General features: G+C 60.0%; 2 protein-coding genes across 8 annotated transcripts; one reads left to right on the forward strand and one right to left on the reverse strand.

The window, feature by feature from the left end:
• Positions 1 to 1,636: 1,636 nt before the first annotated feature.
• Positions 1,637 to 21,462, reverse strand: TUBGCP2 (tubulin gamma complex component 2). 4 transcript variants are annotated; one of them, XM_089898393.1, is made up of 19 exons: positions 21,150 to 21,462; positions 20,735 to 20,919; positions 18,391 to 18,560; positions 17,355 to 17,483; positions 16,516 to 16,662; positions 15,479 to 15,638; positions 11,884 to 12,091; positions 11,503 to 11,702; positions 11,062 to 11,251; positions 10,358 to 10,548; positions 8,732 to 8,912; positions 8,166 to 8,346; positions 5,768 to 5,940; positions 5,490 to 5,618; positions 5,097 to 5,217; positions 4,442 to 4,585; positions 4,193 to 4,321; positions 3,354 to 3,517; positions 1,637 to 1,892 (listed from the first exon to the last, which is right to left on the reverse strand). In XM_089898393.1, the coding sequence occupies exons 3-19, from the start codon at positions 18,538 to 18,540 to the stop codon at positions 1,757 to 1,759; spliced, it is 2,733 nt and encodes a 910-aa protein (XP_089754519.1). In that variant the 5' UTR covers positions 18,541 to 18,560; positions 20,735 to 20,919; positions 21,150 to 21,462; the 3' UTR covers positions 1,637 to 1,756. The 4 variants fall into 4 exon arrangements, with proteins under 4 accessions (XP_089754519.1, XP_089754520.1, XP_089754521.1 ...); XM_089898394.1 differs by lacking the exon at positions 21,150 to 21,462 and adding an exon at positions 20,432 to 20,623 and having other exon boundaries at positions 20,735 to 21,143; XM_089898395.1 differs by lacking the exon at positions 20,735 to 20,919.
• On the forward strand, positions 21,224 to 24,940 carry ZNF511 (zinc finger protein 511). Of its 4 annotated transcripts, none has more exons than XM_022568383.3 (7): positions 21,224 to 21,455; positions 21,692 to 21,765; positions 22,060 to 22,261; positions 22,413 to 22,537; positions 23,660 to 23,809; positions 24,200 to 24,259; positions 24,629 to 24,743. In XM_022568383.3, the coding sequence occupies exons 1-6, from the start codon at positions 21,303 to 21,305 to the stop codon at positions 24,255 to 24,257; spliced, it is 762 nt and encodes a 253-aa protein (XP_022424091.1). In that variant the 5' UTR covers positions 21,224 to 21,302; the 3' UTR covers positions 24,258 to 24,259; positions 24,629 to 24,743. The 4 variants fall into 4 exon arrangements, with proteins under 4 accessions (XP_022424091.1, XP_022424090.1, XP_022424088.1 ...); XM_022568382.3 differs by having other exon boundaries at positions 24,601 to 24,715; XM_022568380.3 differs by lacking the exon at positions 24,200 to 24,259 and having other exon boundaries at positions 21,226 to 21,455; positions 24,629 to 24,940.
• Positions 24,941 to 24,955: the final 15 nt, after the last annotated feature.

Raw genomic sequence — 24,955 nt, forward strand, 5'->3', positions numbered from 1 at the left:
GCAAGGGGCACAGGCAGCTTGTGTCCCTGAGCCCATACGTGACGTGACCGTGTTTCACACAACGATGCGTGTGAACCACCCCAAATCCTCCTGGCCATTTTACTTCTCTTTTTTGGTATTGCGTGTTATCTGAGAGCAGAAGTTCAAAGGCTACGTGTCCCTATTTGGGCAAAAACCCCAGCTGCCGGGACTACACACTCTGCTGCCCAGACCTCAACAGGGAACTTGGCAACGGGCTCAGCACCGGCACCCCCACCCCACCGACAGGACCAGCGTGGGCCCGCAGAGCCCCCCACCCCAGAGAACCCTGCCCCCACCCCACCGACAGGACCAGCGTGGGCCCGCAGAGCCCCGCACCCCAGAGAACCCCTCCCCCACCCCACCTACAGGACCAGCGTGGGCCCGCAGAGCCCCCTACCCCAGAGAACCCCTCCCCCACCCCACCTACAGGACCAGCGTGGGCCCGCAGAGCCCCCCGCCACAGAGAACCCCTCCCCCACCCCACCTACAGGACCAGCGTGGGCCCGCAGAGCCCCCCCGCCACAGAGAACCCCTCCCCCACCCCACCTACAGGACCAGCGTGGGCCCGCAGAGCCCCCTACCCCAGAGAACCCGTCCCCCACCCCACCTACAGGACCAGCGTGGGCCCGCAGAGCCCCCCCACCACAGAGAACCCCTCCCCAAGCCCACAGGGCGCTCCCCTCCCGCTGTCAACGCCTGCAACCCGGAGGTGTCTCCTTCAGGAAAGCCCAATGCCCAGAGCCCAGGACAGGGACGCAGGGCTTCTGGGCCTCGGGCCAGGTGGGAGGGCCAGTGGGCGCCTCTGCTCAGAGCCTGAGCTGCAGAAGCGCGGACTGTGGCATTTGGGGTGCACCTGCACGCACTGCAGCTTAGAAGAGGAAGCAGTCTGTGGCTTGAGTCCAGGCCCCCAGCTCAGGGTGCCCCCTCCGCAGGGCAACAGCGGGCTTGGGAGCTGCCCGACCCCTGCCCCTAGGGGAACCCTGTCATTCCTCATCTGCCAGAGCAGGGTGGGGTGGGGTGGGTGGGGAACACCTGGAGCAGGCGGTCCGAGCTGAATTTTGAAAACGACCCATGTGGAATTCTGCAGGGAAAGGGTAGGGTGGCTGGGAGGGGGGCAGAGCAGCACAAAGGTATTCACCGCAGGCCACACCTGGGGCTGGCCGTGCCACCCACTGCCCATCGGGAGGGGCCGGACAAGGCTGGGCCTAACAGGACAGAGGCCACAGCCTCAGCCGCCCACCCCAGGCAGCTCTTCCATCCTCAGTGGGCGTGTCGGTGACTCACCCCCCAAGCTGCTCCAGCTTCGGGACAAGGGGCTGTGCTGCCCCCTGCTGCCTGGAGCAATCCCCTGCCTGCAGTGTGAGGGGTTCCTGCTGACCCCAGGGAGCCCTGCCCCACTTCACAGGGACAGGTGTGGACATCAGGCCCAGACCTCGCCCCCACCTGGCACCTTGGTGACTGTCCTGATGTTGTTCAGAGGCCATGTGTTCTCACTTTGTCTGACTTGAAACCAAAAAACTCTTTAAAGGGACTCTGCTCGCTTCAGGAAAGCACGCAGACAAGCAGACCCTCTCTGGTCTGAGTGCACGAGCCCCAAGAAATGAGAGGAGCTGAGTGCAGACAATTCAACTTTATGTTTAAACAGGACACACACAGCACAAGCGTTCTGGAAACGTGGTAAGAAACCTCTGAACTCATCCACCTGAGGCTTCAGCTGTGGCAGGAGCGGCTGGCCTCACTGCGCAGTGACAGCGACCCTGGGCGCTGGAGCTGGGGGCCCCCGCGGGTTGGGCACTGGGGGGGCCGCCTTCTGGCTCCTCTCTGCAGACAGGCGCTCCAGCCGCTCAGTGTAGAAGCCGTTGAAGTCGAGCCTGCAGGGGAAGTGGGCAGGGTCCCTGCAGATGCCTCCGTGGCCACACTGGCGATCCCCTACCACCCCACGGTGAAGGGCATGGGAGGCACTCAAGTCTCTAGCACACGTGCACTCGGACACACATACAGGCCCAAGACGATACTGAGAATAAAGCTTAAAGACACAGGTGAGGGCTTCCCTGGTGGCACAGTGGTTAAGAATCCGCCTGCCAATGCAGGGGACATGGGTTTGAGCCCTGGCCTGGGAAGATCCCACATGCCGCGGAGCAACTAAGCCCGTGTGCCACAACTACTGAGCCTGTGCTCTAGAGCCCGCGAGCCACAACTACTGAGCCCGTGCACCACAACTACTGAGCCTGCGCTCTAGAGCCCGCGAGCCACAACTACTGAAGCCCGTGTGCCACAACTACTGAAGCCCGCGCGCCTAGAGCCCGTGCTCCACAACAAGTGAAGCCACCACGATGAGAAGCCCGCGCACCGCAATGAAGAGTAGCCCCTGCTCGCCGCAACTAGAAAAAGCCCGCACGCAGCAACGAGGACCCAACGCAGCCACAAAAAAAAAAAAGACACGGGTGAAGTGAGACAAACGTCTCCAGCCCCTGGACATTGGGGCTCTCCGAACCCCGGAGCCCAAGACATTGGAATGCCTGTGGGCAGAACAGGGCAGCCCAATGTTTGGCTGAGCCTGAGGCTACCCAACAGGAGGCTTCCCAGGGCAGGGACAGCCCCCTCCTCACCTGAACCCGCCCCCAAAGGGAGCAGGCCCGCCACGCCCCCTCTGAGGAGCAGGAAACCACCAGCCCCAGGTCTGCAGGCCCCACCGACCGGCCCTCGGGCCCCGCGCGCCTGTCCTCGCCGCTGCACGGTCCTCCCCACGGCCCCCCAGATTCCACGGACTCCTGCTCGCGTCAGCCCTGCACGCTCGCCGCTCCCAGGGTCATGGGAGGTGGACCCCAGGGGGGCACCAACGTGGCCCTCGAGGCGCGGCAGGCCGGGCGAGCGCGGCCCTGACCTTCCGTGCGTTCCCCGGGGTCTCCTGACTGGCCGCCAGCAGGAAGGCAGCGCCTCCTCACTGCTCACCTGGAGACAGTGTGACGGCCCGCGGCTGGGGCCAAAGGGCCCTTCCAGTGTCCTGGGTCCCGGCTTGGGGCACAGCGGCCAGTGCAGCTGACCCAGGCCTGGCCCTCGGAACACAGAGAAACGCGGAGAGGGCTGATGGGGCGGCCTGACGTATACCAGTCAACACGTGCACGCAGGTGAGCATGCACACGAACACCCGCACACGTGAACGCCCAGATGCCACTCCTCCAGCAAGCGGCCAGCGGCGGCACACGGAGGCCAAGGGAGCCTCGGCTGAACACACGCGGCCTCAGTCACACCTGCGCCGAGTGGCGGGAGGGCGCGTGGGCCGGCGGGAGGGCGTGGCGGGGCAGGGCGCCGGCGGGGGCCGGTGCACCCACCTGGAGATGACGCTGGCCATGCCATGCTCGCAGTCGCTGGTGCTGTAGATGCTCAGCCGGGCCAGGAGGTCGAGCAGGTGGGCTGAGAAATTCTTATCGAACTTACTGATGGTGGCCTCGAAGCTGGAGGCCAGCTGCGGAGCGTCCACATGCTCGGCCAGGCACTGCAAGACATGGCTGTAGTGACTCGGCTGCCCGCCAGCAGCTCAACCCCCTTCTCTCTTCTTTTTTAAATAGAAAAATGTGTCTCGGCAATTCTTCACGTGAAGAAAGGTAAAACGTTAGGCACTGTGAAAACCCCTGAGACGGCAGGACCTAGAGACGCTCCAGGCAGCCGGTCCTGCGGCCCCACCACACGGAGCCAGGAAGGATGTGAACCTCAGGGTTTCCACGTGTGGCTCAGATCGTCCAGCTGACACTGTTTTCTCTTGACCGCCGCTCAGCAAGTGGGGAACCTGGGAGTGCCTGCCCGGGCTCACCCTGCCCCGCCGCACCCCATCCTACAGGACACACACCTGCACCCGCCGAACCACCTGGCCCTTCTGGTTACGGACAGACTTTAATCGCAGTGACCGCAGGCCCCTGTGGGGTATCCCCATGGCTCGGCCTTACCACACACACCCTGAACGACGCAGCCTCACTGTGGGAAGTCGGGAAGGGAGATTCTCCGCGGCTTGTATTTGGAACATACATTTAAGAGCCTTTTTATCAACCAAAGGGAAGACAGGAATGGCGGGCTGTAGCAGGCGTGGTTTCTGAGCGCTGTGACCCTAATGCTGTGTCAAATCCCAGCGGGACAAAGGAGGGCCTCGGGGACGCCCGCTTGGCCACCCACCCACCTTGCGGGCAAGCTCCTTGCGGGCACGCTCCTCAGCCCGCTCGGCCTCCGTGGGCGGCCCCCGCATCGTGCCGTGCTCCAGTGTCAGGTGGCCCAGCTCGCTATCCAGTTTCATGCTCTGCGTGAATCTCTGGGGGGTCGGGAGGGAATGCGCATCAGCCACAAGCAGCCACTCGAGGAAGCGCGGCCCCTGCGTGGCTGGGACGGTCTGCAGGACCGGCTCCCGCCGCCCAGAGCCCCGAGGGCGAACCTGCATGCAGTTGGTGAACATGACGCACACGGACATGAGCTTGGAGAAGACACGCAGCAGTTCGGGGTTGGTCAGCATGCAGTCCTTCAGGCAGCTGTCCAGGAAGCTGGTGTGGTGTCCCAGCACGTCATCGATGTTGGAGGCCTGGGCGGGAGACACTGTCAGAGCCGCTCTGCTGAGACGACCGCACCGAGGCCCTGACTGGGCTGCTTTGTACGCTCTGTGTTGTTTCCATGTTTTAAACAATCCTGTGGTCTTTTGGGGGAAAACTTCAAAATATCGCTAAAAGGACACACTGAATGTGCCCCAAAAGGTCCAAGGTTTTCGTTTTTAAAGACAGAAAACAAGGAGGAAACACTGCCCCCTTGCACTTTCCGCTCCTGGAGTTTGGTGACATGAACTTTTTGGCTGACGGCCCCCAGGGGCCCTGGGATGGGCCTGGATGGGGCGCTGACCCAGAGCCGAGGCTCCGAGGGAACTGCACACTCTTCTGGCAGCCTGAGCCTGGGCCACGCCGTCCTGCGTGCCCTGCCCTCCACTGCTAACACAGCTCTGGTGGCGTCGGGGGAGCCATCGGGGGAGCTGTCGGGTCCGTGCCCCACCTCCGCCTCCCTGACCTCTGACCAGGCGTCGTGACCAGCTGGGCTAAACTCACAGATCTCAGGCTCTTCTCCAGGACGTGCCAGGTCGGCTCCAGCACCTCAAACATCATGTAGTACTGGATGTTCTGGACGAAGTTGAGCATCCGCTGCCGCAGGGTGAAAGCGCCCGCGAACCTGCGCCAGGCGAAGGCGTCAGATACACAGGGCGCCCGCGGGCCCCCAGCACTCGCGAAGTGCAGAGCACCCCTGGGCCTGCAGGCGCTCCCAACCCTGGAGGAGCCGGAGGTCCACGAAGGGCTCTGGCTCAGACACGCCCCACCATCCCACAGTCTAACGGTAGCATGGAACATCAGAGACGTGGAGGCTGCACAGGCCAGCTCCTGGGTCTCCGTTTTCGGGGTGTGGAGAGGAACCACCCTGCTCCACGGGAGCCCCGGAGGACGTACCACTTGGCCGAGTGCAGGGAGTACTGCTTGGCAGTCTTGTTGCTGATCCAAACGTTGCAGAGCTGCCGTTCCACGTGCTTGCAGTAGAACATGTGTCTGAAGAGCATCTGATAGCGGGTCAGGGCTTTCCTGCGAAGAAGGAACAAAGCGGATTCCGACGGACGCCTGGGGGTTGTGGCCGGCACCAGACGTCAAAGGCGAGGCTCACGGGGCGGAGCGTGACCTGAGCAGCCAGTAACCCCCAGGGGCCTAAGCAGGCGCGAGAGCCTGATGCTTACCTGTTAATGATCAGAGACAGGGGCCACTTCACCACGTAGTCGAAGGAGAAGGCCTCCAGGCCGCTCAGCGTGAGTTCGGTGGGGTCAGCGTGGACCATCGCCTTCTCCTGCTTGGTCTCGATGGCGAGGACACGCAGAAGCTGGGTGATGAGGTCGTGAGGCATCAGGTCGATCTGGGGAAAGAGAAACAAAAAAGCATCAGGTCCCAACCCCACCCCGCCCCTACATCACGAAATGGAAAAGCGAGTCCAGGGCCGAGGAATCTCCTCCAGACATGGATTCTAAGTCTGGGAGGCTGGCTTAAAACACCAAACATCTACTGATACACCTTAATTAAAAAACAAAACTGCTTTCAGTCAAAACAGAAAAAGAAGGGTACAGAGAAATTACTTTAAAAACATCCCTGATGGTATCAAGGAGAAACAAGGGCAAGTGAGAAACCCTGAATCCCGCGAGACTCAGTCCTTCTCCACCACCTGCACAGGCCAGGCGAAGGGAGCACATGGTGAGGACGGCACAGCGGTTCTGGACAGGGAATGCGGTCCACACACTGCCTCATTCACACCCTTACACGGTGCCACCTATGTGCCAGAGACGTGGGACAATTCCTGTAAACTGGTAAGAAACTGGGAGGATAGAGAATGACAGAACCACAATGAAAGACAAACAAGGAAGGATGAAGGAATGAACAGGAATCCACAGATGAGAACTCACGTCACCTGCTGCAGAAGTGGACCCTGAATGGCTGTGCTCCCTCCCACCAGGGCCGCGGCCGACTCAGCGGGCAGCCCAGGCCCAGGGACTGAGCATCAGAGATGCCAGTCCAGTGGAGCGCTGGCCGTGTGCTTTGACCCAAGAATCTGACTTCCCGAATCTTATCCTACAAGAACACTCCTATACCTCACAAGAGACCCCAAAACACATGAAGTGCGAGCTGCCAGAACTGAGAAGGGTCTACGATGACAGTGGGAGGCCTGACACCCTGCTGTCAACAACAGAGACAACCAGGCAGGTCAGAGACAGGACGTGAGCACAGTGAGCTGACTGCCCCCCATGGGACACGGCCCCAAACAGCTAGTGCACACAGAACACTCCCCAGGACAAACCATATGTGAGGCCACAAAGCAAGACTTAGTAAGGTTAACAAAACTGATATCATGACATGCTCTCTGATTACAACAGGATGAAGTTAGAAATCAGTAATAGGATAAAATGAGAAAATTCACAAATAGTGAAAATAAAATATGCTCTTAAAAACAAATGGGTCAAGGAAGAATCACAAGAGAAATTCAAAAACATCTTGATACGAAGGGAAATGAAAACACTATAACCAAAACTGATGGGATACAGTAAAACCAGAGCTCAGAGAGAAACTCACAGCAGCAAATGCCCACGTTAAAAAAGAACAATCTAGGGCTTCCCTGGTGGCGCAGTGGTTGAGAGTCCGCCTGCCGAGGCAGGGGACACGGGTTCGTGCCCCGGTCTGGGAAGATCCCACATGCTGCGGAGCGGCTGGGCCCGTGAGCCATGGCCGCTGAGCCTGCGCGTCCGGAGCCTGTGCTCCGCAACGAGAGAGGCCGCAGCAGTGGGAGGCCCGCGCACTGCAAAAAAAAAAGAACAATCTCAAGTCAACAACCTAACTTTACAACTTAAGAAACTAGAAAAACAGAAAACTAAACCCGAAGTCAGCAGAAAGAGGAAGATAACGAAGATTAGAGAAGAAATAAACAAAACACAGAACAGAGAAACAACAGAGAAAATGGATGAAACCAAGTTAGCTCTCTGAAAGATCAGCAAACTTGATAAGCTTTTACTTACGTTTGACTAAAAAAAAGAGAGAAGACTCATGTTACTAAAATCAGAAATGGAAGTGGGGACATTACCGTCAACCTTACAGAAATAAACAGGATTATGAGAACTAATTCCTACACAAATTCCTAAGCACACACAAACTACCAAAACTGACTCAAGAAGAAACAGAAAATTGGAACAGACCTGTAACTGGAGAGGAGACGGAAGAAACAACGAAACCTTCACAACAAAGAAAGCTTCACTGGTGAATTCTACCAAACACTCCAGGAAGAGCTGACACCAACCCTCTCGAAACTCTTCCAGAAATCCGGAAGAGGGAACCCTTCCAGATCAGTCTACGAGGCCAGAGATGCTACAGAAGACTAAAGCCAACATCCCTGCCAGACACGGATGCAGAGTCCCCCAGAGACCCCAACCCCCCAGTTCAGCAGCCCATGGAGAGGCTCGCATACCACGACCCCGAGACGTGTCCCTAACAGAGCCAAGGAAAACCCTGTGAGCATTTCAACCGAGGCAGGAAAAGCACTCCTCAAGGGCTGGCTTCTGCTGTTTCTCTCTCCAAGGTCCCTGGGGGGTGCCTGCTCACCTTGAGGTCATCTTTGAAGGGGTCGGTGTTGGCGGTGCTCATGCGCAGGGCCAGCTCCAGCAGCGCCTCCAGACGGGTGGGCGTGATGTCGTCCACCGGCTTCTTCAGCTCCTCCTCCGTGAGGTCCATGAAGTGCACGAAAAAGTCGCCCTGGTCCATCAGGAAGTAGCGCTTGATGGACCTGCGGGCAGGAGAGGTGAGAGGCCGTGGACACGAGGATGGCCCAGACCCGCAGAGTGCTCCCTACAAGGGGTGATGGGGGGAGCTGGGCGGAGACTGGGAGGAGGTTCCCATGCCCACAGGTGCCCCGAGTCCACGGGTGCCCACGCCAAGAAATACATTTATGGGGGGAGCAGGGGTCAGCTCCAAATGTGCTGAAATGAACAGCGGGGTCACAGCACTGTGCAGGACATGCTGCCAGAAAGGCACTGGGGACCGCAGACAGGTCCCTGGGAGGGCAGGGGGCCAAGGAGGGGGCTGGCGGCCGCAAGGAGGGAGCTGTGCCACCGCAGACGAGGGGACGTGGGCACACACGGCCCTCTGTCGGCCCCTGGGGGTGGGCGCACCTCAGCCGGGCCACGAGCTCCTTCTCCTCCGTGAGGAAGTCCAGCAGCACCTTGCTGGCGTAGCTGAAGGCCTTCTCGATCTGCTCCACGTACGCGCGCTCCTTCAGCGTGTAGATCACCTCTTTGGCCACAGGGCAGGTGACGTCACGGCCACACTCTCTGACCACATTCAGATATTTTCCTGGAAAGGGATGGAAACAGTCAGATTACCATGCTTGCTGTATACGTGATAACTCACAGGCCTGAACCCCAGACATCGCAGCCCCAGTGCCAGCCAGAGGCAGGCAAGAGAACCAACCAGCTGAGCACAGTCCCTAACCCCTCGCCCAGAGCAGAGCAGCACAGCTGTCGCCCCAAAGGGCTGCAACCTCCTGTGACTTCATACCTGCACTTGCCTCATCAAGGGCACAGGAATAACCTGAGAGCCTCACGGGAACCAGACGCTACACCACCTCCCAGCCCCGATCTCAGAACCAAATTGTGAGGCCCTGGCTGGAGCGTGTCTCCAGGTAACTCATCCCACATGTGTCTCTCAGTCACGTTCCTGACCGCAAGGAGATGACTAAAAACCCTGCCAGCCCAGCGGGGCACGTGTCCTTTACTGCTTTTCCTGTGCTAGCCTGTGATACTGAGAAATAAGACACATACCTCTGGTCTTTGTTCTTGGTTCCTGGCACTGAGCTCCTACAACCCTTCGGATTTTGTGGTTCACAAGCCCCTTTCACCCACACCCGAGTTTACACTCGCAAGGTGACTCCTGGCCATCCCTACAGAGCTTCAGGACGGGGGCTGGCGGCCGGAGGAACCAACCACGTGATGGGAGAGTGAAACCCTCAGCCCCGTCCCGACATCTGGGGGGGGGCGGGGGCTGGAGGCTGAATTAATTCCCAACGGCCCGAGAGCCGATCAGCCGCGCCCTGTCCCGGAACCTGCAGGGAAACCCTGCGGGAAGGGGTTTGGAGAGCTTCTGGGCTGGTGAGCGTGTCCACCTGCCAGGAGGGTGGTGCCCGGCACACCCCAGCTCCACGGGGACAGGCTCCCCCGTGCTCGGGACCCTTCCACACCTGCCCCATGGACCCCCTCAGCGAGCTGCTCATCCGCATCCTTTACGACAGCCTCTGTGACAGAGCAGCGATCTAGTTGAGTCAAGCGTTTTCCTGAGTCTGGGAGCTGTCATGGCAAACATCGAACCTGAGGAGGGGGTCGTGGGAACCCGATTCATGGCCACACTGCATGGAGTGCAGTGGCCTGGGGACCCGACACTTGTGACCGGCGCCTGGTGGGGGCGGCCTCGAGGGACGGAGCTCTGACCCTGTGGGGCCTGCACTGACCGTGGCACGTAGTGCCAGAACTGAGTTAAATGGGGGGGTCACCCAGCTGGTGTCCAAGGGGAGCGGAGAACTGGCTGTTGTGCAGAAACCCGCACGCCTGCGGTCAGAAGCGCTGGGAGCAGAAAACAGTCTTCCTTTCAGCGGCCACAGAGCTTTAAGAATCACAAAAGGACGGCAAGTCCAGCTCAGGGGTGGGGGACACAGTGAGTCCACCGGGCGCCGCCGGCACTGCGGGCGCCTAACCTGGGCAGGTGGGGACATGAGACAGCCCGCCAGGCCCCGCCCCCACGGTCACCTGTGCTGAGCACCTTGCCCGCCATCTTCTGCAGGAAGGACGGGATCTGCCGCTGCACCACGGTGTAGCGCTGCTCCCAGTACCTGTCGTTGTAGTCCTCCTGGATCTTCTCCTTGCGCAGCTCTCGCTCCTCCACCATGAACTCGCTGAAAGGCATGGGCGCCGGTGACGGGCAGAGCTCACCACACAGGCTGCCGCAAACAACGGGAGTCCACGGGGGCCACGGACAGCCTCGCCGCCCTTCATTCTCAGCCGCCGACGCCCACGGGGCGAGGTGCTCATTACTGGGCGCAGAGGGGACTGAGGTCTGCAGAGCTGACAGGACGCTGACTCCACTTTACTCCTCCCGCCCCCGCTACGGGAACCTCGCGTGTTCTTCCATCTCCAACGCGGGCAACAAGACGACACTCCCATCGGGGCCCATGTTCCTGTCACCAGCAGAGCCAGACACCCTGACGCCACCTACGCTTACCGTGGGAAGGCTTCCTTGCCAGGCCCTCATGCTAGATTTTGTCATCTGGGTCGTTAGTAAATTATGTCTAGACAACAGGTTCATTTTTTTAATGTTCCGACGTGTACAACAGATACACGTCAGCATAGAACTCTCCGTGAGCTGACGCGCTTCACGTTGTGCGCTGAGCGTGGCGTCAGCTGAAAAGGGCCCGCAGGCCCCCACCTCACCCCGCTGCCTCCGCGGCCCCTACCTGTATGGGTCGTCGATGATGCCCCTGTAGATCCACTTCTCCAGGATCTCGAAGTAGGGCACGCTGGCGGCCGTGGTGAGGTACAGACACAGCTCCTGTGCCTGGCTGTCGCCCGTGTAGCTGAAGCTCCGGTCGTGCAGGAGGCTCAGGGTCGACCCCCCGACACACTCGCCTTTGTCCACCGAGGTGGCTGCCAGGGGAGAGGACGGCGCTCAGTGCTGAGAGGGCCACTGGGCCACCACGGGCTACAGCCCCTCCTCAGGGGACAGGCCTTCCTTTTGGGATAAACTCCAACTATAAAGCTGTGGTTTTTGGAAGCTCCCGGAGTCTTCCTCCCACAAACTAATAAAACACAAAGCTGCGTGGCTTTCGCCTCACAAAAGTAAGAATCGGAGGACGAGTGCCCTGGCCCAGGGTGTCCCTCCCACCAGGCCCGCGCACCCAGGGAAGCCAGGATGTCCACGGTACGCATGGCCGGCTGGATGTGGAACCAGAGCTTCTGCAGGGACAGGAGGCCCTGCCTCTGCAGCTGCTCCAGCTGCGTGACCAGGATCAGGTACTCTTTTACCAGTGTTCTCATGGCGGCCGCCAAGGCGTGGTTCACCTGCCCGTACTCGAAGGAGGACTTTTCCTCGACGAACCTGCAAGGAAAGCAGCCCTGAGCACCAGGTGGGTGAGAGCTGTGTCTCAGAAGGGACGGTCAGAGCCTCTTCCCCAACCCCAGAGGGCACCGTGGGCAATGCCTCCCTCCCTCTTCCAGGCCCAGGAGTGAGGCTGCAACTGTCCCCGCAAGGGGCTGAGTGCGCTTTGCTGGGTGCCTACCTGGTCACGGTGGAGTAGCTGGAGGCTGCCGGGAGGACCCTGCTCACCAGCTCCCGGATGGACAGGTCCAGGCTGGGGTCCACGAGGAAGGTGCGGCTCTGCCTCCCCGTGAGGGGCTGGGCGGTGACGTACCTGCCGTCCACACCCACCAGCACGTACAGCAGGTCCTCCACGACGGCCGCCTCCTGGGCGGCCAGGGGCAGTGTGCCTGTGGGCACAGACGCCAGCTGGCCTCGCCTCCCCCAGACCCCCCTCCGCCGCCCCTGGGTGACTCCCTCCAGCACTGGTGGACCTGAAAGCCAAGGTGATCCCTCAGCTTAACTGATCCCGTCGGGGCACCACAGGCTGAGATTACACAGCCTGGACCGGCCTATTGGAGCCTTAAAGCAAGTAAAACCCTCCACACGGAAATAACCCGCGTGCACTCAAAAGGATGAAGTCGGGAACGACAGAGCTTCTGACACGTGTTGCGCTCGTGACACTCACTACAGCCGGGTGAGCCTGCGTCACTCAGGGAGAAAAAGGTTTCCTCTGAAACTCTAAAACGCTGATGATTTCTCTCTCACAGTGAAAGATGGTTCCCTTTGACCCCGATGGACTCAAGACAGTCACAGGCCACGGACCAGGGCTGCCCCCCAAATGCCTCACAGCCCCAGCGGCTCCCACCTCTTGGTTCTCAGCCCAGATGGCCCTCGGCACCCTCCCGACACTGCTGGGCCAGAGGCAGAACCGGGAGAGAGGCGTCCAAGAGACCGCTGGCGCCCTGTGGGCGCCTGTGTCAGCCCCAGGGCACCCAGAACCGGGGCCTGGCAGCTTGGGATGGGGCGCACCACACGCCCACGCTTACAGAAGCCCTGCTGGCCTTGCACATCCACGGGTGCACACCTGCCGGTGGAAGCAGGACGGGTCTGAGCCAGTGGCCCCCTGTCCAGGCACATGGATCACTCTGGACCCAGACCCGCCCCTGAACTTCAGGTGGTTTTCCTCCACGGCTCTGGCAGGTCCGACTACGACCTCAGGACCCCTGAGGGAGGCAGGTCCGGCTGCCTGACCCCCAAGTGCAGGGCTGCTGACCTCTGCACTGCTTACCGCCAACCTTGGCATCTCCCTGGCCAAGGCCCAGCTGAGGCTCTCGGGCTGCAGGCCCCGGGGCAGACGCCACCCGGGCCCCAACCCCTCTCCCCGCCAGCGTGTAGAGCAGAGTGTCGCAGGCTGCGTTATTGTGAGGCGGACCAAGAGACTATGTACAGGACCTTCGGGAGGCACGGCCAGCTTGAGGCCTAGCTCTGAGGGACACAGTGCAGGGGCTGGGATGGGAGGCTGCATGAGCCGCCAGGGTCTCTGCAACTCACTGGGGTGCAGGGCACAGGCCGGACACGCGAAGCCAGCTCTGGGACGACGAAGACGAGCACTGGGGCCGGGCAGGGAAGGGCTCAGGTCTGTACCCTCGTGTAGGGCCACTGGCTACCAAGGTCAAGTTAAAGAAAACCAAAAATCCAATTCTCAGCCACGCCAGCCATCCAATGCCCACCAGCTGCATGTGGCCGGTACCTGCACTGGACGAGACAGAAAGTTCTGTGGGACGTGCTGAGACCCCAGCTGTTGGGAATGGACAAATGCCCTCGGGCTGAAAGGGCAGGTGGAGGTGGGGCTGGGGCCAGGCTGGCGCAGCGGGAGGGACGCAAACACCACACAGCGAGGAAGAGACGCTGGGGAAGGTCAGAGCCCGTTGTGGACACGCTCAGCACACAGATTCTCCCGGACTTCAGGAGAGCGGCGCCAGGGACAGAGCTGGGGTCACACTGGGGATGCTGGATTCCTTCAAACTGATGTGGTCACCCGGAAAGGGGACATTTGGCGAGAGCCAGGAGCACAGCCCGAGGATGCGAGACGAGGTGGGGGGAGGGGTCCCTGGGGGCCGGGGGTCTGTGGCGCAGGACAGCACCTGTGCTGCCCAAACGTCCAGAAAAGCGACTGCATCCGCAAGACCTGAGCCCGAGGCTCGGGGCCCCATCAGAGGCTGCTGCACGGGAGCTGCACGTGCGGTTAGAAGACGCCCGCGCTCGTGACCTTGGGGACAAGGCCCTGGGTCAGGGCAGGACCCATGAGGGCGGGAGGCACCACGCCGTGTGGCCGTGGACGGGCTGGCCCAGGCGGGCACACGGAGCTGCAGGCCGGCGCGAGGAGGGTCAGCCCAGCTGTGGGTGGGTGGCGGGCAAGTGGGTTGGGGGTACCTGCCTCAACAGGGACTCAGACGGCGGGACGGCTGGTGGGGGGGACACCGCGCGGGTGGTGGGGGTGTCCCACAGGGCCGCTGCACGTCACCTGAGGAGGCAAGTCCCTCCTGGGTGAGGCTCTGCCAGGGGGAGGCCAAGGCAGGGCCGAGGACGACCACGCTGACCACAGGCACCTGAGCATAGACGGGGCCAGGGGGCCGTGGAGACTGCATCAGGGCCTGAGGTGCTGGGCCAGGGGGTGACAGAGGGCAGTAGGGTGACAAGAGGCCTGCGGGATGGGCGTCAATCCCGCCTCCGGAGCCCACGGGGTGCGGCTGCAGAAGGGACATGGGCCAGGCTGCCCATCCATACAGAGTTCTCCCTGGGAATGGTGTCACTCAAGGCAGCCTCGGAGCCACCCCCACGCGAGGCCCGCCCGCTGTGGCTGCTGTGTGCGAGCAGCCACACAGGAAACCTACACAGGAAACCTTGCACGTCCAACACCGTAAGCGCGTCCTGCCCTGGAGAGCCAGCGCCTGGCCGCCTCCACTCTGGCCGAGCCTCCCCCGAAGGCGCCTCTTGCGGGCCTAGAGCCTCCGTGGCTTCTAACTGGTCCAAGCCTGCACGCGCAACACGGAGACGCCACGACCGCGGGGAACAGACTCCCTCAGCGGTTCTGCTGCCAAAGTCCTCCAGATTCTGCCACATGTGCAGCGGAGCCCGAGGCGTCTCATCTGCCTGCCCAGCCAGCCCCTGGGAATGCCAGGCCCCAGGCCTGCAGCACCGGGGCCCCCGCCTGCCCTGCTTCTCACCCTTGGACATGGCCCCGGGGCCCAAGCTCCTCTGATGGCCACAGAGCGGGCGTGGCCACACTCCCCTCCCCAGGCGGGCTCTGCGGGTGCCTCTCTGTGAGCACCGAGTGTTCCCTGCTGCCCCTGCTTCCCGTGTGCCCCGGGAGCCAGAAGGCAAGACGGTGGTCAAACCCACGTCCCCAGATGCCCCACAGTCCGTCTGAATGCGACACATAGGCCGGTGTGGCCAAGGCCGTGTCACCCGTGTAGCAAAATCTGCAGCGGCACGACTCACTGTTGGGAAGGCCGACCCAGTGATCCTGCCGTCCCAGGACTGCCTGAGCCCCGGGACGCAGGCGCTCCTGAAAGCCGGGCAAGAGCCAGCCCAGACACTGGCACATCACCACCCACTGCTGACCGGGGATGGGAACATGAAGGACGGTGTCCGGCGGGCACTGCTCCTTGCCGCGTGGCCAAGGGCAGCAGAGGGCCCGGGTGATGGCACAACACCGGCCCGCCGTCTCCACAGGGCTCAGCCCTCCCTGCCGCGGCGAGGCCCCTGCGGTCAGAAGTCGGCACGTCACCTACCGATGGGCACAGCCGTGTCCATGCTCGTGCCTGAGCCCGTCAGGAAGTCCCCGAGCAGCATGGGCCTCTCGTACACCCACGCTGGGAAGACAGGGAGGCGCTGGCCCAAGTTTTTCTTGTTCTGCTTGTCTCGAAGCATCTTTCTCGTGAGTTCCAAAGACTGGTGGGGAGGTTTTTAGAAACAAAAAAGAAAGATACGCCTTCAGTACAAACACTTAAAACCGACACATCCGCGGTATGAAAAAGCAGATCCCTGAGCACACGTGTGAACGGAAACACACGTGTCTGAGCCCATCGCAGTGCAAGGGGCCGGGGACAAGGCAGACGGGGCCCAGCCCCTCATCAGGGTCTGGACTGCACGGGGCCCACAGGTAAAGCTGGAGCTTTCGCACGGTGCAGGCCCACTCTCGGGACCTCCGGGCACAGCTCACCGCTTTTCCCAGTGGCACGAGGTCTAGGCCCGAGCTGCCAGGTGAAAGGAAGGCCCAGTGAGAGTTGGCCGGATAAGGGGCGCACCTACCCGAGCCCCTCGGGGCTGAGGGACAGAGGGAGATGGCCACTCTGGCTCGGGCAGGGAGCCGTGGTCCCCACGGGTGCCCAGCTTTCAGAGCACTGGCAGGGGGCGAGGGGGCGTCGAGGAGGGGGCAGTGGTGGGAGGACCACATGAGGTGGGGACACAGGACATGCCCAACCCACACCGGCCTGCAGCTCAGACCTCAGGAGGCAGCTCTGAGTGGCTCGAGAGCCAGAGGCAAGACGGTGGGAACACAGAAGGACGGCAGGAGACCAGGGCTGGACACAAAGTCAAAGGCAAGAAAAGCGGCAGGTGAGGGAGATAAAGTATCACCTCAAACCAATTGCCCAGTGTCAATGAGGGGAGCCGGGACTTGCACTGGCCAAGCCTACAGAATGGGCGGGCAGCAGGCGCTGACCCCCAGGGGAGTCAGAACCCCCCGCCCGGGGCCCGGAGCTCGTGTCCCAGAGCCAGGCCCCTGCCGGGCCAGAATCCACGCCCAGACGCCTCCGCCACACGGTACCTGCTGCCACGTGGGGCCCGTGGCCACGCTGCCCAGCTGCTTCCTCAGCTCCTCCAGCTCCTGCACGGAGATCCTGGAGGCTGCGGCGGGGGCGCCAGCCACGAGCTCCGCTCTCTCCTTGGCGTTCTGCTGTAAATACTGCAGGGTCTGGAAGCACAAGGCCCCGGCGTCACGCGGGCCTCACGCTCGGGCCCTCCGCCGGGCACTGCCGCCCCGCCCCACTGACCCCAGCTGCAGCCTCCACGCAGAGGCCGAGAGTAGGGGCCCCGCTCGTCCTGGAGCGGCAGCCTGCTCTCCCGACGCTGCCCGCCAAGAGACGCCACGCCCCCGGATCACGGCAGGTCGGGATCCCAGACCCTGTTCCCAGTGGCTCAGCCTTTTCTCCACATGAGACCGGCCTCCCTTGCTGCTCGAGACCACGCCCCTTTATCTGTCCCGGCGCAGTGGCCACCACGCGCCCGGCCACATGCTTCCCCGCTGAACGGACCCTGGGCCTCGTGATGCGAAAGGAAGCGCCGACCAGCCCTGGATGCCCTGGGCCGGGGCTCCTCAGATGTCACGCACTTCCCTCAGTATCACAGGTAACACAGGCTCAGTTTAGCACAGACAAGAGCACGGCCTGGACAACGAAGGTCAAAGGCCCTCTGCCCCAGAGGCCGCTGCTAGCGCTGTGCTCATCTCCACCACGTTGCTTCCGTTCGGGGGCGCGCACCTCAGTGCTACAGGTGTGAGGCCGGGGCGGTTAACGGGGGGCCGCCAGGCGGGACAGCCGTCCATCATCCCCACAGACGCAGAGAGCCTCTCTTCCTCACACAGCCACCCCCGAGCCCGGAACCCACCTCCCTGTCCTCTGTGAGCTTCGACAGCAGGTACACCAGGGGGTCAAGGTTCCTCGTGTTCTTAGATTTCAGCTCATCATATTTCTTCAGAAAGTCCTCAGGAGTACGAGAAAATTCTGCTATTTTAACCTCAAAAGCACAGACAGAACGATTTAGAGACGATAACTAGGAACTTTAAAAAGCCTTGCAAAAACTAAACCCAAAAGAAGAGTGAAGTTAGGCAGATGGAATAGTCACGTGTCTCTAAACTAAAACGAAGAAAACTCATCAGAATGCTCTGTTAAAATCACCCATATTCTCTTCTGTGGTTTCTTCCACGTTATACTTCCTAAGCCTTAGGTCAGACCATAACCACCTATGTTTTTTCTAACAGTGTATATGCATTCTTTCCATGCACTTAACTCTTTTCCCTCTGGAATCATTATTACACACACGTTCAGGGGCTACGTTTTCTCACTGATTTAAATGCTCCCCTTAAAATAAATTGGACATAACTATGTATCCTAAACTCTCTATTCTGCTCAGCAAGTTTTCTGAATTATCCTTGTGCCATCATTAGGCTGTTAAAATAAATGAAGCCTCATAATGTGTTTTTAAAATAGACTTCTAAATTGTCTTTTACTGAAAACCCGTAACTTTGAATTTTACATTATTTGAATTTAAAAAAAGCCACTTTGAAGGGATTTCAATGTGGCTAACGCCAGGAGCTTCCTTTTTCACCCAGAGGAGAATCTGTGTCACGATGTGAACAGAAATCAGGACCATCTGGGCCTCCCTCCTTATGGGGCGCAGGGAAGGCGTGGCTGAGAGTCTGGGTTCCCAGGTCAGGCTGCCAGTCCAACACTCTCCCCGAGCCTTCATTTACTCATCTGTGCAACGGGTGATGGGGAGAAACCAACGGAAGCAGAGCGGAGCAGAGAACGTGGCCCATGAAAAGCATCTGACAGTGTTGTCTGCCAGCATACCGGCACCGCTGTGGCTGCTCGTCAGGAAGGTGAACTTTGTGCCCAGTGCAGCACCGGGGACAGGCACTCACTTTGGCGCTGTGTGCAGACACAGTGGTTGTGACATACGGGGTCCTATTCTTCTGCAGCAGGTCGATGTAGACCTCGGCCCCGTCCCCTCCGTGCACGCGCAGCAGGCTGAGCAGCTCATTGACGTCGTGGTGAATTCGAAATTCACTCATGATTTCGGCTCTGTGTTCTCCTAAAGGTAAGAGGAGAGCCATTTATAAATCAAGAGTCTATAAATTAAAAAGTTTTAAAGCAATTGAATTGGCCAATGTCAGGTCTTTGAGAAGCCAAATTGTCACAGAGCCCATCCTGGCCTGAAGGTTCCCCATGAAGGCACCACCACAGCCTGCTCCGACCAGCATGTGGGGCCCCTTCCTGGGGAGACTCGCCCTCCTCGCCCGCTGCTGGGGTCTGTCATTCTCACTGGGCGCTGTCTCAGTGGGCAGCTCCCATGGGAATCAGTGCTGAGCCCCAGAAGCTCCAGCCAGGTTCCAGGCTCACTCCTCAGCTCAGGGGGCCTGGCATGTGCACACAGAGTGGACGTGGCCCTAAGGCCCAGGCCCCCATTCCTCCTGGGTGACCCCAACCACACGTGGCCCTGGGCCAGCAGGGAGCTGCTCCCCTCAGGTGGCAGACAGCACTTTCTAGTCCCAGCTGTGCAGATACAGTGGTCCCAGCCCTTCAGGGACCCTGATCTATACAGGGAGCTCTGCACAGGCCTAAGCCACCGCCCCTCGCGGCTGCCCCTGTGAGGCCCACACCTACAGCTCCAGTTGCCTCCAGCTGTGTGTTCTCTGTGCACTCTGGTAACCAGGATGCTGCCTTTTCTCGCCCAGGCTGGGCTTTGCTAAGACTGCTACACATCTCCTATGTACTTGAGCTGGGTGGGCTTCCCCTTCAGCTCTATCTGCCCTGTCCATCAGATGTTCTAGGGTCTCCCCACTGGATCTCATTTATGGTCAAAACCATAAATGAGATCCCATCAAGAAGACAGTGGTAGCCTGCAAGGGGACCTCTATGCAGATGTCCCCAAAGGGACAGTAGTGGCCTGCAGGGGGACTTCTGTTCTCCCACTGATGACTGGTCCAATTAGCCATTATTATTAAGAGTAAGACAGACAAACACGGGCAATTAGTCATAGATTCAACAAATAAACACGAGCAAACTTTACACGCTTCACATAAACGTTTCAACGCGGCTACACAGGGTTCATAATTTGGGATCATGAACAACAAAAGACTTGGAAATTACAGGCAAAGTCATTTCTGTATGCGATTTTTCTGAGGAAAGGGTCTTTCAACAGATTCTCAAAGGCTGTGACCCTAAAAAGGTTAGAACGGCTGTGTCAACAGCTCCAGTGAAGACAAGCCATGAGTTAACAGCAGGTGGGGAAGGCTCGGCACACACGCCCACAACGTGGATATTAATTTGTACCTCTACATCCAGAGACTCTAATCCTGAGTGATGGAAAACAAGTTCCCCACATACAAATATCACAGTCACCTACGTAAACGTCAAATACCGGCCAGAGGCAAGGTGTCTCCAAACACGAAAGCAGAACAGTTAAGTGTGAGCTGGTGTGGAACTCGCCAGCATGCACACATTTTACACCAGGAGGCGCTCACGGTGACCACAGTCATGGGCACGGGGCCTGGGCTGCGGGATCCCAGGCAGCCTGAGCCCTGACTTGGTGCTTCCAGGCTGTAGGGCCCTGGACAAGGAGCCTGTCCTCTGTAAGCTTTCTCTGAAAAGGGGCGAGTACTAGACCCTGCCCACGAAGCTGTTGTGGAGATTAAATATAGCACCTAAGGGCCTGCACTGTTGTTATCAGAAAAGCAGAAACAAACTTTGCTATTGCTACACGTGGCCAACCACCTGGAAACACCCGCTGTTACCCAAGAAATGGAAAACTGGAACTGAACCACTGCCAGCATCCTCAACTATCACCTTCTAATTAGTCACAGAGCGGCTGCATGAGGCACTGCGAACTACAAACAGAAAAGACAGCACGGAGCTCTCCCACTGATGGCCTCTTCCATTCCAAGGGCAACTGCTTTTACCCACATTCTACGAGGTTTCCAAGGACCGCGGGGTGTTCTCTAACAGCTGGACTGAGGACCACTTTGGCCACCTAGGCGGCATGGACACTGCATTTGCCATCTCTCCACCAGTCACAAGTGGGTGGACAGGGCTCTTCAGAAGAAAGATCATTTAAGTAAATGCTTATTTAGAAACTATCTTCGTGAACCTTGACATCTGTGGTAGAAACAAGCGCAGACATTCCACATCACAAGTATTAATACTACAAAGAGCCTGCTGTTCCACGCGGATGTGGGGAACAATTCCTGTAAGATCTGTGGCTCTCACCTGCAGGTAGCACCTCCCCAGCTCGGCTGATCTTTTTAATGCTCCCTTGTGCTTCACCTTACTGGTCGCCACCAACGAACCCACAGACCCCGGTGATTGAGTGTGAGCTGCCGTGGGGCCGCGGGACCGGCACAACAAATCGCGAATTTCCCAAAGACCACTCGGGCTGCAGTCTGCGGACTGGTCTGGAGACAAGGATGGTCCAGAGGCCGAGGTAGCCCTTCAGGTGGGAGACAAGGCGGGGGGGGGGGGGGCGGGGGCCGAGGGTGATGGCAACGAGGACGGGAGGGAGGAGGGAGGGAGGGAGGGAGCCTCTACAGCCAGGAGCCTGTGCTGCTCGGGGCCGGGAAAGGGACCCGAACCATCGGCTGGACACACGAGGCCAGCTCCGCATAGAAGCCGCCCCGGGACTCACCGCAGGGGCGCGCCCGGCCCGAGCCCGCCAAGCCCGTCAAGCCCGCAGGGCAGCCCCGGCGGCGGAAGTGGAGCTCTACGTCACGTCCGGCCCCGCCCCGGCCGGCTCGCGGACGGTGGCCGACAGGCCGTGGCGCCGCTGGCGCTCAGGGCGATGCAGCTGCCACCCGCGCTGCACGCACGCCTGGCGGGGGCACCCGGGTCGGCCGAACCTCTACCCGTGGAGCGGGACCCCGCGGCCAGGACCGCGCCCTTCCGCTTCGCGCCGCGCCCGGTGCGCTTCCCACGGGAGCACGACTTCTTTGAGGTGCGTGACCCGAGGAAGGAGAGAGCGGTTGTGGGTTTGGGCGGAGCTGGCGCCCTGGGGGCAGGGCTTGGATGGGGCGGGGGGAAATGCTTGGGGCGGGGCCTGGGTGGGCCGGGCCTGGGTGGGGCGGGGGCAGACTCCCGGTGGGCGGGGCTGAGGCTCTGGGTGGGGCCGGGGTCCTAGGGGCGGGGCCCGGGGTGGAGCCGGGTCAGAATCCAGGACGCTGTCTCCCGCAGGAAGGGGACGTGCAGCGGCACCTCTACCTCCAGGATGTGCTCACGCAGGTGGGCGGGGCGCCCGAGAGGCCCAGGTTAGTGCTGTGGCCCAGCAAGGGGCCCTTCTTGCCCTCTCCGGGCCCCTCCCTCTGCCCGCCCCGCCCCTGGTGCCCGCCCCGCTACTCTGCCTGTACCACCACGGAAGCCTGCGTGTCTGGCCTCACCACCGCCTAGCTTGTCTGTAAAAATGTAATTGTTGTGAAAGTAGGATTTGGGCTTGCAAGAGAAAATCCGAAGCTTTATCAGTCCACTTAAAGGCGAGTGGTGACAGGGAGCCCGACGTTCTGTCCGCTGTGGAATGGCATCCCCACCAGGCGTTCCTCTGCCAGGGTGCCCGAGTTCACGTGTCAGGTGGCCGGCTGCTGCCAGGTTTTCGACGCCCTGGAGGATTACGAGCACCACTACCACACTCTGCACAGAAACGTCTGCTCCTTCTGCAAGCGGGCCTTCCCTTCTGGACACCTGCTGGACACCCACATCCTGGAGTGGCACGACTCCCTCTTCCAGATTCTGGCCGAGCGGCAGGACATGGTGGGTGACGGCTCGCCCGCTGAGGCCAAGGGCAGGCATCACGGGGGCTCGTCCCTGAGCCGTGTGCCTCGTGGTGCCAGAGCCTGGGGTCAGAGCGCGGTGAGATGGGCAGCCCTGGGGTCAGGGTGGGGTGATGCTGTTTCCATTTCAGTATCAGTGCCTGGTGGAGGGCTGCACAGAGAAGTTCAGAACCAGCAGAGACCGGAAGGAGCACCTGGTGATGCGTCATCTCTACCCTGTGGACTTCCGCTTCGATAAACCGAGGAAAAGCAGAGGGTGCGTGGCGGTGTGCCGCGGAGCCGCCTCCCGAGCCTAGAAAGCCTTCGCGTGCATAGACTTTGAGGGCGTAGATGCCCTCGTTCAGCATCCCTGCCGCTAACGTTACATTTAGCTGCAGGTTACAGAAGCCCTGACAAATCGGGAGTCGTTAACCAAGAGGGGTTAAGCAGATGGGGTGGTTCTGTGTGTGGCCCCCCCGGCTGCAGGGAGGGTGGGAAGGGGAGAGCCTGCCTTCCCCGGGCCTGTGCTGGGAGTGGCTGGGGTACCATCTTGGGGTCTGCCGGGCGTGCAGGAACACCACCGCGCCCCTCTACATTCACGCTTCATCTCCACCCTGCTCATCACCTCCCTTCCATCCTCATGTGGGCCTTGGGGAATTTGTCCCAGGCCGTGAGCCCCTCACCTCACGTGGGGCCGTCGGTTTTTCCCTTTTCCCGTCAGTATATGTTTACAAACTTGACGGCACAGCCACGTGTTACATGTTACTGTTCAGAACGCACTGTGAGAAGTACCTCTGGGAGTAGCCCGTAAGTGCGTGTTACGTTACTCTGCCTTTTCGTTAACTGATTTTCTCAGGTGAAGCTTCATCACCATCTAAAAGTTGCATTGATTGAAGTCGTTTCAGACTAATTGTTGTCCCCAGACAGAACTTTACTGTTCACAGTAGAATAATCTGGAGAACTGACTTCAGTATGGAAGATTTTTATAAGGCCTTGAGTGTAAGGTAACTCCTTCCTTTCCAAGGAATCGTTTGAAGGAGAAAAACCCTACGATGCTGGATTGAGACACTGGTGTTAAGGAGGAGACGCTCAGTATTGTATGGTTGCTTTTAGTAAATTTCTCAGTAATTGTAATGGAGAGACGTTTGGTACCGTTGGTAGTCATTTACCGTGTGAGACCATGAAAATACTATTTTTAAAAGGTGGAGTGTGACCATCATACCTAAATTCATAGAATATGGCTTACGTCATATGAACATTTACTTCTCCACATTGTGGTAGCCTGAAAATTACTCTCTGATAAAACAGTCATAAAATAGCTTTGCGAATTCAGTCCTGGGGGAAGCGGGGGCTGCAGGCACTGACACCTGGGAGCGTCCTCACCACCTGTCTTCCCCAGCCCAGTCATGCCCGGTGCCGCTGAGCAGGTGTTGGCAGAAGCCCCGGGGGATGACGGGGTGCCGTCGGAAGTCGACGCCATGGAAGTCTGCTCTGAACACGTGGAGCCCCCACCAGCACCCGCGGGAGAGAGGCGGGCCTACAGCCACAGGTCAGTACCCGGGCACCTTTCTGAAGCAGGTTCTGAATCTGTGCTTCTCCTGGAGAATTCTGGGTTTGACTCTGGGCCGGCCCAGTTCCCGCTGAGAGAAACCGCCCCTGGGTTGGAGCGTTGGCTTCAGCGGGAGGTGAAAGCCAACCATCCTGCTGCCCTCGGACGACCTGGGGCCCCAGCAGCACAGGACTGCAAAGCACTGCCCCGTTTGACCATGGCCTAAGCTGGGATGGAGAGACCCAGGGTGTAATTGCTCGAGTTACAATCTACGAGGCTGTGTTTCTAGTGTTAACTGTGCTTTTATCGGGGATAAAGTTGATTTCAAATCTAATTTGGGGGTAAATGTGGGAGAAGTGGAAGAAATCGCCCATAAATTCAAACCGACAGGGAGATGGAACTCGTGTCCTTCAGCTGCCCTCGCACAGTTGCCCAGAATTTGGCCTGAGAGTGAGTCCCAGGTGCCACCTGGAGGGCGGGTCACAGGGAGCCTGAGCTGGAGCCCGGACACATTCTCCGGGGTGGGTGGTTGGCGGCAGGTGGTCGGCGGCAGGTAGTCAGTGGCGGGGAGCGTCTCCCACTGGAAGCAGGTTTGGAGCAGCTGGCCTGCTGCAGCCGGGGAGGGGAGAGTCCGGGTGAGAGCCAGCGGACACCCTGCACGGTTCGCGGGGGAAGAGGGAGTGTCCAGACCAAGAATCAGACCCCCGCGAGCCCACGAGACTGCCAGCATGAATTGGGTTGTTTGTGAGCAAAAGCGTAGCAGTTTAGCGTGAAGGTGTCTTTCATTTCAGGATACCATCTACCATCTGTTTTGGTCAGGGTGCCTCACGAGGATTTAAAAGGGCCAAGAAGAGAAATAAGCACCAGTAACGGCGGTTCCTCTGCGGCCCTGTGGCGGTGTTGCCGGGCTTTTCCTCCCCGCCGCAGGGGCCCCAGGACCCTGGCCCGTGCCGCCCTCCATGTCGCGGGCCTGTGACCGACTGAACGAGGCCGGTGGCTATGTGGGAAGCTGTGGGGGAGCCACGGATTCCGGGAAGGGCCCCCTCGTGCGGTGACTGGGGTGTGGGGAGCAGCCCCCGCCCCCCAACGTCCTTGTGAAACGCGTGGAGTAAATGGTTATCATTAACGGTCTCTGGTCGACGTTCT

This window comes from Delphinapterus leucas, chromosome 16, assembly GCF_059928025.1.
Source record: "Delphinapterus leucas isolate spDelLeu-1000000601 "Yukka" chromosome 16, BTC_Dleu_Yukka2, whole genome shotgun sequence".
Classification (NCBI taxonomy): domain Eukaryota; kingdom Metazoa; phylum Chordata; class Mammalia; order Artiodactyla; family Monodontidae; genus Delphinapterus; species Delphinapterus leucas.

Bases quoted from the DNA above. Each gene is read 5' to 3' on its own strand.
- TUBGCP2 (XM_089898395.1), bottom strand. From the start codon at position 18,540: ATGAGTGAATTTCGAATTCACCACGACGTCAATGAGCTGCTCAGCCTG. The intron at 11,703-11,883 runs GTAGGCACCCAG...CTTTCCTTGCAG, and splicing joins AGCTACTCCACCGTGACCAG to GTTCGTCGAGGAAAAGTCCT. The intron at 4,586-5,096 runs GTGAGTTTAGCC...TCTCCCGCCCAG, and splicing joins TGGAGAAGAGCCTGAGATCT to GCCTCCAACATCGATGACGT.
- ZNF511 (XM_022568380.3), top strand. From the start codon at position 21,303: ATGCAGCTGCCACCCGCGCTGCACGCACGCCTGGCGGGGGCACCCGGG. The intron at 21,766-22,059 runs GTTAGTGCTGTG...TTCCTCTGCCAG, and splicing joins GGGGCGCCCGAGAGGCCCAG to GGTGCCCGAGTTCACGTGTC. The intron at 22,538-23,659 runs GTGCGTGGCGGT...TGTCTTCCCCAG, and splicing joins AAACCGAGGAAAAGCAGAGG to CCCAGTCATGCCCGGTGCCG.